We start from the raw sequence: 12,592 nt of genomic DNA, 5'->3' as shown, positions 1-12,592 counted from the left end.
AACTGAGGCTGGAAAGGGGCGGTGGGTCCTGGGCGAGCCCTCCCGCAGGCCTCAGGGCGGAGCGGGGTTCGGGTGATCACCGCCGTGGCCTCCCCGGTTTCCCTCTTAAAAAACAGACGCCTAAGAAGAAGCGACAATGGAAGACAGCGAGAAGCTCCGCATCTGGGGCCTGCAGAAATGTCACCTGGAAGCAACCAGCCTTCAAACTTCTTCCTGATCAGGGATGCATTTCTAGGAACCCAAGACAGAACAAGGTAAAAACAAGCAAAGAAAAACTGGGATGAGCGCTCTGGGTGAATTCCCGCCACGGGACGGATCCACTTCACGCGGCCCACGCTCTGGCCGGCTGTAGGTGACCCCCACTAAGGGCCGCGGATGTCCCCAGAGGAGCGGCCCGGGCCGGGACTTCCCCGTTCCCCTCTCGCCGCCGCGCGGCCGCGCCGCCGCCGGGACCTTTCGCCTACTTTCCAGGGCCTCAGGCCCCGCCCCCTGGCCCCGACCAAAACACGTGCCGCATCCCGCCCGGCCCGATCACGCCGCAGCCAGGCTCCGATCACGCGGGCCCCCGCGGCGCCTATTGGCCAGATGCGCACGGGCCGATCGCGGATTGGCTGAAGGCGACAGGCCCAACCCCGGCGGGGCGCGGCGTATTTTGGTTTGCCTCCGCGCCCCGCCCTCGCGGCCGCTCCCTCCGCGGCGCCCCGCCCCTCCCGCGCCGCGAGGGCCGCGCCGGGGCAGAGCCGCGCGAGCGGGCTGAGGCGCGCGCCGGCCGCAGGAGCTCCGGTCATTGCTGCCCGCTGCGCACGTGCAGCCGCTGCCGTGCGCCGAGCTTACGCCCGCGGCCGCTTTGTTGCCTCTGAACCGCCGGCACCATGCACACGCCCGGCTCCGCGGGCCTGGGCGACGCGCGTGCGGTGAGTGGCGGGGCTGGCGCGGGAGGGGACGCCTGCCGGAGCTAGGGCGCGCCGCAGTGCGGGGGCTGGTGGAGATGCGGGATGTGCGGGGTCTCACTGCGGAGGCACCGGTGGGAGACCAGGGCGGGCTCCGGGATAGTGGCAGCACGGGGTCGCGCCGGGCGGGGAGGGGGCGTGTGTTGTGCTCCGCGCAGCCGGACGTGCAGCTTTGTCTCGCGGTTCCCGGGGGCCCCGCCCTGCGCGGGGCTATTTCCAGCCATGACGTCACCTGGGCCCTGTGAGGAGGGTGGCCGTTGGGCGGGGGCGCGGCTGGCGGGAACGCGGCACCCGGGCGGTGGAGGCGGGGCACGGGTAGGGGCGGGGCGTGGGGGCGGGGCAAGAGCTGCCGGCGGGAACACTGCACGCAGGGGGCGGGAATTCGAGGGCGGGGCAGGACGCGAGGGCGGGGCAAGGTCAGCTGGCGGGAACGAGGCGCGAGGGGGCGGGGCAGGGGGCGGAGAAGCGGCACGCGGAGGGGCGGGGCAAGGGCGGCTGGCGGGAACGCGGCACGCGGAGGGTCAGACCCTATGCTTTTGCGGCTGGGAGCTGCAACCCTGGGCGTTGCGGGGTTGGCTTGGGCTGGGTGGTCACAGCAACAGTGGGAGATCAGATCTGGCCCTTTTCCGTTTGGGACTTCTGTCTGAATTCTGGATTGTTCTGTGGTGCAGGCTCCCCACAGAAGTTGGGCAAAGTGGTATTTGCATAGGTAACCTCTTTACCTGTTTGATGAGTAGGGGAAAACTGGTTGGCCAAAGTTTTGCTGTTTAGGCAATTTAAGTGGAAATGGGTTTTCTTTTGGAAGAGATCAGTCAATCCCAGTCACTTCCTCCTCCCGGCTCCTGGTTTAAAAGAGATGGTGTGGTACACTGGGAAGAGAGATCTTCTCCTGGGTTGTGTAGTTCTTACATACACACTCTTCCTCTCACTTGGAGTGATAACCAGTGACCTAATGTTTCTGAAGGAAACATCTCTGAGGAAGCAGACTAAATCACCATGGGGTCTACCTGCATGGAGACCAAGGACTCCCACCAGGAAGTTGGGTGCATGCCCCAGAGAGTCTAAAAATGGTCTATAGGGAGGATCCTCGGGTGGCTTTGCCAACTGGATTTGGCCCACTGGCAGACCACTCAGACCGCATTGTGAATTCATCCTCCAGGTGACACCTTCACTCTAGCCACTTTGGCTTATACTTTTGTAGTTAGTGTTATTAATAATTTACCCAAGAAAAACATGAACTTGGTAACCTTTTAAGAGTCATGGTTTTCAGTGGAAACTGCTTGCTAGCCACGTCTTCAGAACGGTGGCTTGAAAGCCAGGTTGTCACAAGTGTTCCATTAAGGTCTATCACTAGCATACAGAGCTTGTTGCGTTTGAAGTGTTGCACGGATGCAGGCTTATGGTGTGCATAGTGACATACCTATGGGGGTGACCTTCCCTTTTTCCCCTAGACTGAGAAGATATTGTATTGTGTTGCCTTTAGGTTGACATCATGGACATATGTGAGTCAATCCTGGAGAGGAAACGGCATGACAGTGAAAGGTCTACCTGTAGCATTTTGGAGCAAACAGACATCGAAGCAGTTGAGGCGCTTGTTTGCATGAGCTCCTGGGGTCAGAGATCCCAGAAAGGTGATCTGTTAAGGATAAGACCCCTTACACCTGTCTCTGACTCTGGGGATGTCACCACCACTGTGCTTATGGACACAGCTGCGCCTGATCTACCAAAGGACTTTCATTCTTTATCAACTCTGGTAAGAGGAGGGGCGGGGAGAGGAGCGTTTTCCTGAAATGCCCTGGAGTTGCTTAAATAAGTACATTGATGACTCATGGGTTGATTCACTGGGATGCTGGCAAGCGGTTTGCCTTCCCCTCTTGTGTGGGTCCAAAGGGGTGACAGTTCTTCCTTCATCTCTTGAAAATGTGCACTGATGGATCATGACTTGCCAGACATGGGGTACACATGGTTAGTGTATCTCAGATAAAACCTAAAAATGAATGCAGGGAAATGAAATGTACTCATTTCCGGGGGACTCTAGGGATGGGGCCATAGCTTTTCCCAGTGACCTGACCCAGGATTCGGATATGTGGGCAGCTCCTCAAGAAAGCACGTGCTTTGACATCAGTCTGAACTGTGGAAACACTGGCACTTCTGCCTTCTTGTGGCAGCTGACTTCAATGAGAGGAGCAGTGGACCCAGAGCCCTTCAAAGAGACCTGGGAATTGTTGGGCACTGCTTAGAGGCCTAGTTCAGTCAGAACGACTGATCAGATTTTTGAGAATCTGAGATTATTGTGAAAAGCTCTTATTTTGAAGTATAAATTTGTTTTCTTGTTATTGTCCTAATGCTTAAATCACTCATTTTAGTAGTTGTGCAAGGCCCTTAGCAGACATTGCCTTTTCTTCCAACAGAGCAAATGCATGATTTGGGAGGGACCAGAACAATGGGGAGAAGCTGAGACAGTGAAGTGCCTCTTGTAGCCTTGAGAGCTGCTGGGGCCTTAAACAGACTCAGACCAGTCTCCTCTCAATGCATCCTTAAAAGACATTGGGGCACTGTGAGAAAATGAGTTTCTTTTAAAATTTTACCAGATAACCTTTTCATATGGTACTTTTTTTTTTTTTTTTCCCCTCAAGTGCATAACTCCTCCTCAGAGCCCTGATCTCATGGAGCCATCGATGGGGACACCCGTTCCTCCCCAAGTAACCGATTCCAAAGCACATAGGGTCATGGCCCTCCCCCTTTCCTCACCTGTGGCAGCCAGAGCACTGAACAAGAGGACTGAGAGGGACTTGCTGAGTTTGAAGCTGGAACCCCAAGAACCAGCCCCTGTCCCTGGCTGCAGGGCCTTGGTAACAAGTGTGATCCGCCACACAGGGGAGAATCCTGTTTCTACCTGCTTTCCTCCTGCCCAAATGCAAGATCAGCGACTATCCAATAACAGGGAAGGGGAAGCACAGTTTCTGGGACGTTTTGAAGCTTTGCAGGATACACGCCTTGCAGACAGTTTACTCATCGCGAATGCGGTTTCCTGTCAGCCTTGCTTGCACGGGTCTGGCAGCCTGCTCCCCGCTGACAAAGGCCAGCAGGCGGGGTGGCCTGCTGCAGTTCAGTCCTGCTCACCAAAGAATTTTGAAAATGACTTGCCAAGGAAAACCACCCCTCTGATTTCTGTCCCTGTCTCCAGTCCCCCTGTCCTGTGCCAAATGATCCCTACGACCGGACAGAGCAGCATGTTCTCAGCGTTTTTGAGACCCCCTCCCTTATTGCCTGTGGGGACTGTCAAATCCATCCTACCCCAGGCTGCACCCATGCCCCAGCCTGTGTTCATGGGCCCACCCTTGTCTCAGGGAACTGTGATGCTGGTGCTGCCACAGGGCACTCTCCCCCAGCCTGCCACTTGCCCATCCAGTGTCATGGCTGTTGGGAACACCAAGTTGTTGCCCCTGGCCCCTGCCCCATTGTTCATTGCCTCTAGCCAAAACTGTGCCCCTCAGGTAGACTTCTCCAGAAGGAGAAACTACGTTTGCAGCTTCCCGGGCTGCCGAAAGACCTACTTCAAAAGTTCCCACCTCAAGGCCCATCTTCGCACTCACACAGGTAAGTCCTGGGCAGGTAGAGCAATGGGAGCAGCAGGCCCTGAGTGGGAAGCATGTCTGCAGCCACCTCTGAGTGGGAGGCCGGAGGGCCGCTGGAGTGGGAGGGGCTCTTTTTCTTTGGTTCTTTAAGGTCATTGTAATCTTGCAGGTGTTGAGGTGGTTAGCACAACCGTCAGCACCACTGTTCCCCTGTCTGGGTGAAATGCCGGGGGGCTCTGTGATTGTGGTCCTTCAACAGTTTGTAGGGTGCCTTTTAGGGCCCCTTCTCTCTGTTTTGCAGTAGTAGCCTCATACTTTCTTTGCATGTTTATTTTTGTGTGTGTGGTATTGGGGATTGAACCCAGGGATGCTCTACCACTGAGCTGCACCCCCAGCCCTTTTTATTTTCTATTTTTAGACAGGGACTCAAAGTTGCCAAGACTGGCTTCTGAAACTTGCCTTCCGCCTACTTAGCCTTCCCAGTTGCTGGGATGACAGGCAGGTGCCACTGCACTTGGCTTTTCTTTGTATTTTGGAAAATGCAATAACGTTTAGTGAAAGCATCAGTGCGATTTTGGGGACAGTCAACCTAAACTAGAAAAGTTCCAGTTCTAGAATACGTTTTAGAAATAAAAACCCCAGGGCTGGGGAGATAGCTTAGTTGGTAGAGTGTTTGCCTTGCAAACACAAGGCCCTAGGTTTGATCCCCAGTACCAAAATAAATAAGTAAGTAAGTAAATAAATAAATAAATAAAAATCCCAGCGACCTCGGGGGCTGAGGCAGGAGCATTGTGAGTTTAAAGCCTCAGCAACTTGACCCTGTTTCAGAATTTAAAAAAGGATGGGGATGTGGCTCAGTGTTTAAGCACCCTTGGGTTCGATCCCTGTACCAAAAAAAAGAATACAGTTTTCTTTAGAGAATGTATAATTTTTAATTCAGAAGGTCACAACAAGAAACTATAATGACCTAGGGATGTCCTTGTCTAGTGAGCTCTGTCCAGAATTTTCTGTAGTGAATGAAAGTGTGTTCTGTTTGGATAGCCACATGCACTTGAAATGGGGCTAGTGTGACTGAGGAACTGAATTCCACATTCTCGTTAGTTGAACCTTCAGTTTAGAAGGCTCCAGGGCTGAGTGCCACCTTCTAGAGAATCTCTTTTCTGATTAGGGCAGCACTTTCCAGGTGTCCAATGAGTTAGTACTCTGGAGTGCTGCTATTTTTTGTGTGTGTGTTTTGTTTTGGTTTTGGCACCAGGGATTGAATCCAGGGGTGCTTAGCCACTGAGCCACATCCCCAGCCCTTTTTATTTTTTAGAGGTAAGGTCTTGCTAGGTTGCTTAGGGCCTAGCTAAGCTGCTGAGGGTGGCTTTGAACTTTGCAATCCTCTTGCCTCCACCTTCTGAGCCACTGGGATTACAGGTGTGTACCACCACACCTGGCTGTTTTGTATTTTTTTTAAGGGTCCTATAATTACTAGGTGACTTGTTCAACTTGCCTTTTAGAGACTCACACATTTACATGTAAGCACATAGGTCCACCATCCAGTAAAGACACGTGTCATAACTTTCTTCCTGGAACCCCCCTTTCTACCAGAATGTCCAGATTGTGGAATAGTAAACAGGAAAGGCTAACTGGAGAGAGTTCTGTTGTTTTGTTTTGGAGAACCTCAGGCCTCATGTGCTAGGGAAGTGCTCTACCACAGAACTGTATCCCCAGGCCTTTTTTTAAAATTTGGAGGCAGGATCTTACTAAGTTGCCCAAAATGGCCTTGGACTTGTGATCCTTCTGCCTCAGCCTCAAGTAGCGGAATTACAGGTGTGCACCACCATGGCCAATGCTTTTGAGATAAGCTGGTTTCTAATTAGTGCAGTGCACCTCTGACCATAGCAGCCTGCTTTTTGCCGAGTCTGTCTGGATGAACATATGAGGCATGTATTCCAGGTTTGGAGAGGTGACTAAATGAGATTTTCCTGTTTAATCAGTCAGCTTCCCTGAGTAGAGACACTGTCAGAATCATAAGAACTGAGGGCATCTAAACAAGTTCCTTTCGTGTTTCTCAAAGTACTTCAGTTTCAATAACATAAATGTTCTGAAGAATCCCCTTCATATACCATTTGGTAAACACACTGTTGGAGTTTTCATGAGAAGTAGATTTGGATAAGCGTACTTGGATGACCTCACTTTCCATGTGTTTCTACCAACCTGAAAAATACTTAAATTGGAATAAGATAAAATGAATGGAAGCTCCATTTTTTATAAGTTGAAAACAAGTAGGGAACTTTATAAATCCCATGCCAAAGGCTGGCAGTCTGTTCCAACTCCCGGACATTGGTGTGCTGCTGATGTGGTGGAGCCTGGGAACAGATAGGCAACTGTCCCAGTCCATTTTCTGCTACCTTGACAGTACCTGAGTCCGAGTAATTTGTAAAGAGTAGAGGCTTATTTAACTCAGTTCTGGAGGCTGGGAAGCCCAAGAGCCTGGCGTAGCATTGACTCAGCATCTGGCACAGGCCTTTCTGTTGCATCAAGATATGGTGGAGGGTACCACATGAGAGACAGCCGCTGCTGGGGAGCTTGCTTTGATAGCAAAGCTATTCTTGCAATATAATCTGTTAATCTGTAGTGAATTAATCCATACATGAGGGCAGAGCCCTCATGATCCAGCTACCTGCCAAAGATCCCACCTCTCCATTAACATATGACTTGGGAGATTAGTGTTCTACCATATGAAATATGGGGAGCACCTTCACATTGTAGCAGCAGTTTATGCTTATTACATGTGAGGTCTTTGACATCCATGTAATTTCAGGCCCTACTGCTTTTAATTATAAAGTTTATAATGCTGAATTGTCTTATTAATTCAACTCTGAAAAATGTCAGTTAGTGCCTCTTCAACACACATTCATTCAAAACAATTTTATTTGCCACCTACTATGGGAGTACAATACCAGGAGTTCAACTGTACAAAGATGGGTGAACATGGAAAGACCAAAGACAGGTCACGTGACAGTGTCTGTCAAGTTAGCGATCATGCAGGCAGCATGTGACTATGGCAACCTGGCAAAGAAGGGCTTCAGGATGTGGGAAGGGCCATGCTCCTGCTGGCTGGAAAGACCTGATGGGCTCCCTTGCTTACCTCCCAACTCCAGGAAGACACAACTGGGTGCCTGCCGGGTGCTCTGGAACTTTTAATGACAAAACACTTGAAGCTTGTAACAGGAGGTGTCTGTTTGAACCCTAACCTTTCCATTTTGTAACTAAACTATTTGTCAATGGAATAAGGAGTTTGGAGACGAAATTAATGATTTTCTTAAAGGTTCTAGGTGGGATTTTTTTTTTTTTAATGTGCAGTTTATCCTGAGAGGGGGAGAAATTATTTCTTTCAAGAATCTTACTCCTTACCCTAAACTGTAACAGATTTATTTTTATTTAAAAATAAATTTTGGAAGGTTCGTTTGACATCTCTGGGCTGTACAGACTCTTACCTCTCAGGTGTGGGAGGAAGAAAATGTGTTTTGGAGGACTTCTTGGCTTCTAGATCACCTGCCACCAGAATAACAGGATTTTCTTCTGATATTTTGGTGAACAAAGTTTTTAAAGAATGTAAATTAATCTTCGGACTCTGAGCATATGTTTTCTTTAATGTAATGGTTTTTACCTCCCAGGGGAGAAGCCGTTCAACTGCAGCTGGGACGGCTGTGATAAAAAATTTGCGCGTTCAGATGAACTGTCTCGCCACCGAAGAACTCACACTGGGGAGAAGAAGTTTGTGTGCCCCGTGTGTGACCGGCGTTTCATGCGCAGTGACCACCTGACAAAGCATGCCCGCCGCCATATGACCACCAAGAAGATCCCGGGCTGGCAGACGGAGGTCGGCAAGCTGAACAGGATCGCCTCAGCGGAGTCTCCTGCCAGCCCCCACGTGCCCCTGCCTGCCTCTTCCTGAGAGTCGATGGGCGTCACTGATTCCAAAAAGCCGCTCGGGAATGGCTGATGCCTTCCTCCAAAAACGGCATCAGAAGGTCGGGAGCTGGTTCTGATGGAAGTGTGTTAACTCTTCTTTTCTGGTTGGGACCCTGTTCGGTATCTTTTGTAGTTTGAGAAGTTTCTTTCTTTCTTTCTTTCTTTCTTTTTAAAGGAAATAGAGGAAAATTTGATGATCTAAGTCACCAGCATTCAAACATTTTGGCAATAAAGTTTACAAAATCTGGATTTTTACAACCTTTCTATTCATATTTTGTAGAAATGAGACAGGGTACTAATTTTATACTGTTTTTTATAAAAATATTTATATTGTTGGTGCTCCAATCATCAGTTTCTAGATAGATGATTTTTACCACCTTACTTTCAGTGTTTAATAGCAAAGTTTTATGACTCTGCTTTTGCTTTTAGTAAGCTTGGTACATCGTTCAGCAAAAAAAAAAAAAAAAAAAAAAAAAATCACAAGTTTGTTATGAGGTCTTTTCAATTTAAGATTTTTAAAAAACATACAAGAATTGGTTGAATAAGGGCCTCTTATTAAAGAGAAGGGAAGAAAAATTTTACAGTCAGCTTCATAATGTTTTTAAGAGAAATTCCAGGCAACCAATCCTGTAGTCCACATAACTAAATTTTTGTTGGCTGGAACTAGTCGTTTGTGTTTGTTGCGTGACATAAAGGATGCACCCAGGGATGCTCAGGTCACTGCCGGCTCCTGGTGCCAGGGCTGCTGCAGGATCTGAGCTTCTGTGTGCTCTTGCCATTAGGACCATTGCTCTGCCAAACCATTGTTTGTATCTGAGGCACCAAAACTCAAGCATTGCCCCCACACCTTCCCGCTGATTGTCAGTTGACCTTTTCTGATGTGGCCTTATCCATACTGTCTTGGGGGTAGAATGACTATTAGAGAAAAGCTTGGATGAGTTTTCCACCAAGTACAGTTCATCTGAAGTGAGGTGCGGGTGCACACAGTTGTTGCCAAGGTTCAAGTTCCTTTGTTAGGGATGAAAAACTATAGGAAATGCGTGTTATGCCTAAATGGCAGTGTAACACCACGTAGCTGCCCTTTCATTCATTCTGTTTGAAAGAAATTGTTTTGATCAGACAGAAAATTACCTTTGGCAGTCTACCTAGAAAGGAGACTGGTCACTGCTCTCTAGCCATGTGGGCACAGGTATACAGGAGATTGGCTGCCTGCATGGAATTGGTTTTGGATGAATGTTGGAAATTCAGGCAGCAGAAGAAATGAAAGAACACAGAATATTGCACTGTCTTGGTAGCCTGGGAATATTTTTTGTGCAGATTCGTCTTTGCCTTTTAGGTGTTGGCACTTACCTTTACTAAAATGATGATAAGGTGACATGGAGTAAGTAAAATTGGGTTACGTGTTCAGGTCTTTTTAGTCTGATAGAGCCTTTGCTTGGTCCTTCATAGTATGTTACTTGATCCTCATTAAATTGTCCTTTAGTATCAACTACTTTTTGACACCACATGTGTGTATGTGTCTTTAGGAGATTTCCACGTTTTTGGACAGTTCCAAAGGTATGTGTCCCTGTTGTCCTAGGCATAATACAGCTGCAGGAGAACCATGACTGTACATAGTTTGTGTTTTCCCCACCACCCCAGTCCTACCACTCTCCTAAGTCAGCATAAACACTTTTGACTATGTGTATGTCGTAAATGGCATCAGATTTGGACAGTTACCTTAATTATGTCATGCCAGTGATGTTTGTCCAACTAGTGATCTGGTGGGTAGTGGAAGGTCTTTGAATATTTGGTTGCTTGTGACATAGAATTTCATTCTCTGAATAGGATTGTAGATGTGTTGAAATGGTTTTAATTTAAACTTCTGCTTCCTGATTAGATTTAGAAATACTTTCCGAAAAGATAAGTTGGGAAAAAGTTCCTGCCTGAAAAATCCTCTCCTGAGAGCCAGAGCCCTGGCGGGCTGGGGCTCAAGCGAGGTGCCCCTGCGCTAGTGCGGGGCCCGAGGCCGAGCGCAGAGCCGTTCCCCGTGCACTTTATTGCCTGAGCAGTCTGCTTGAGTTTTGACATTGAGCCTTTTAAGTAGTTCAGTAAAATTTGTTTCATGATTATGTTTTATGTAACAGACTTGGACTTCTTATTTAAACGAGAATGTGTAATGTAACTTTTTTCTTTGAATCATATAAAACTTTCTTGATTTGCAAACTGTCTTGTGTCCTTTGTCATGAACTCTGCTCGGTGCCTTGGTGTAACTCCCGAAGACGCCCAGGATGAGTCTGAGTTCACTGTGTCCTGGTCCCATCTGAGCTTGCCTTCTTCTCGGGTTTAGTCTAATTCCTTGGAGAGTTTTTCTGAAAGAAATGTGTGAGGAGGTTGCTTCTCAGTGGCCACCAGGACAGTGCATCTGGTCCTGGTAGGACAGGACCCAGCATGCTGGGTGGCCCTGGCGCCCAGAGGTGGGTATCTGCCAGAGCAGGGACTTGGAAGAGGTGTGCAGAAGCCTTTCCTCTACCTCACACCAGCCCTTGCCCAGGGTTAAGGAGAATATCAGGGAGCCGCAGTTTTCTCTCTCTCTCTCTTCTTGAGCCTGCTCTGGCTGGGACTTTGTATCTACACACCAGGAAGGAGCTCCTGTGGGTGTCACCAGAGGCTTTGGTGGGCTGGGATCTCAGCATCTTTGGGCATGGGTCACAGTGGCCCCAAAGGCTGCAGGTGCCTGCTCTCTCTTCCTTCCTGTCTGCTCCATTGCTGGCCCTGGTCTCCTGGCCTCTCCATTGTGGGGGGTCCTAACACTCAGTCCTCACACTGCTGGGCTCCCTGGGTCACCTTTCCCAGCCTTGGCAGTTCAAAATCTCAACTGTAAAACCCCCCGAGTATTCTCTCCTTGCACCTCTTGCCTGAACTATGGATTTCTGAACCTGTCACTTGACATCTGACCAGTCTGCATCTCAAAGCCCAAATGGCCAAGCCCCACCTCCTTTTCCCACCCTTGTTTGTCTCACAGTTGACCCCAATGTCCTTGAAAGAGTTGCGTGCAAGACTTAGGAGTCACCTTCGCTCTCACATCCACCCTGTCACAGTCCTCGACTCCTCTTTCAGATCGTCTGGCATCTGATCACTTCTTGCCGTGTCTGCCGTTGTCACCTGGCCTAAGTCAGCATCATGTCTCCTGGAAGATGCCAGGATGCCCTGCTTCTGCCCAGGTCCCCTTCCACCTTCCTCAGTGACCACAGACCATTCAGAAAGGCCGATCCAATTTTCTCTGCCTAAAGCCTCTGTTGGGTTTCTGTCTCTCCAAGGACAGATGAAGTCCCCACAGAGGCCTCTGTGGCCTGGACTCAGAAAAGTAGGAGTCCAGCCTTGTCCCTGGAGGAGGGCTGTCTGGGAGGAGGTGCTGTCCTGGCTGGGCAGCTCCTTTCGGGCCTGTGGCTTGCCACTTCCTCTGCTCCTGCGGCATTGGCCCTGTCTTCATGCCTGGCTTGTACCTCCAGGGTCCAGCTAGCACAGAGGCAGGGAGCGAACCCTCAAGTATCTGTTGTAGGAATTGTACGGAGGAAAGCAAGCTGCTTCTCTAAACTGTGCTTTACTAACTTAAGGTGCTAATAAGGTCATTTTATTTTTATTTCCACCTAAATGCTCTTCTGCCAGGTGGGTAGGGAGTTCAGTCCCTCCCTCTACCGTCTCTCCTGAGGAATTAGGTTAGCCTCTGAAGGCTTAGTTAGCCCATGTTGGGGCCTTCCAACTTCTATGCCCAGGGACAGAGCTGTGAAGTCCAAGTCACTGTTTCTTGCGGCCTCACAGTGTCACTGCTGAGAGCAGGCCAGGGGCCCATGCCCGTGACGGAGGTCCAGACCAGGACAACCCTGTCAACTTACCACAGACAAGCACACACTCCTGCCTGAGTTCCTGAAAGCAGTTTAGGGCCCAGCCCTTCCAGTCCCCTGTGGGGCCACATCATACCATCCGTCTTTTGTGGACTGAAAGTGCTACCCTTTTTTTCTGGTACCAGGGATTGAACTTCAGGGCACTCGACCACTGAGCCACATCCCCAGCCCTTTTTTTGTATTTTATTTAGACAGGGTCTCACTAAGTTGCTTAGCG

The 12,592-nt window shown here is 49.6% G+C and overlaps 1 protein-coding gene across 1 annotated transcript; it reads left to right on the top strand.

Moving 5' to 3' along the window:
- The first annotated feature begins 713 nt into the window (after positions 1-713).
- Positions 714-8,976, top strand: Klf11 (KLF transcription factor 11). The gene is made up of 4 exons (XM_047522319.1): positions 714-914; positions 2,434-2,703; positions 3,587-4,550; positions 8,194-8,976. Exons 1-4 carry the CDS (start codon positions 873-875, stop codon positions 8,472-8,474), a joined length of 1,557 nt encoding a protein of 518 aa, XP_047378275.1. The 5' UTR covers positions 714-872; the 3' UTR covers positions 8,475-8,976.
- Positions 8,977-12,592: the final 3,616 nt, after the last annotated feature.

This window comes from Sciurus carolinensis, chromosome 13, assembly GCF_902686445.1.
Source record: "Sciurus carolinensis chromosome 13, mSciCar1.2, whole genome shotgun sequence".
NCBI classification, from domain to species: domain Eukaryota; kingdom Metazoa; phylum Chordata; class Mammalia; order Rodentia; family Sciuridae; genus Sciurus; species Sciurus carolinensis.
This window is presented reverse-complemented; position numbering and strand designations above follow the sequence as displayed.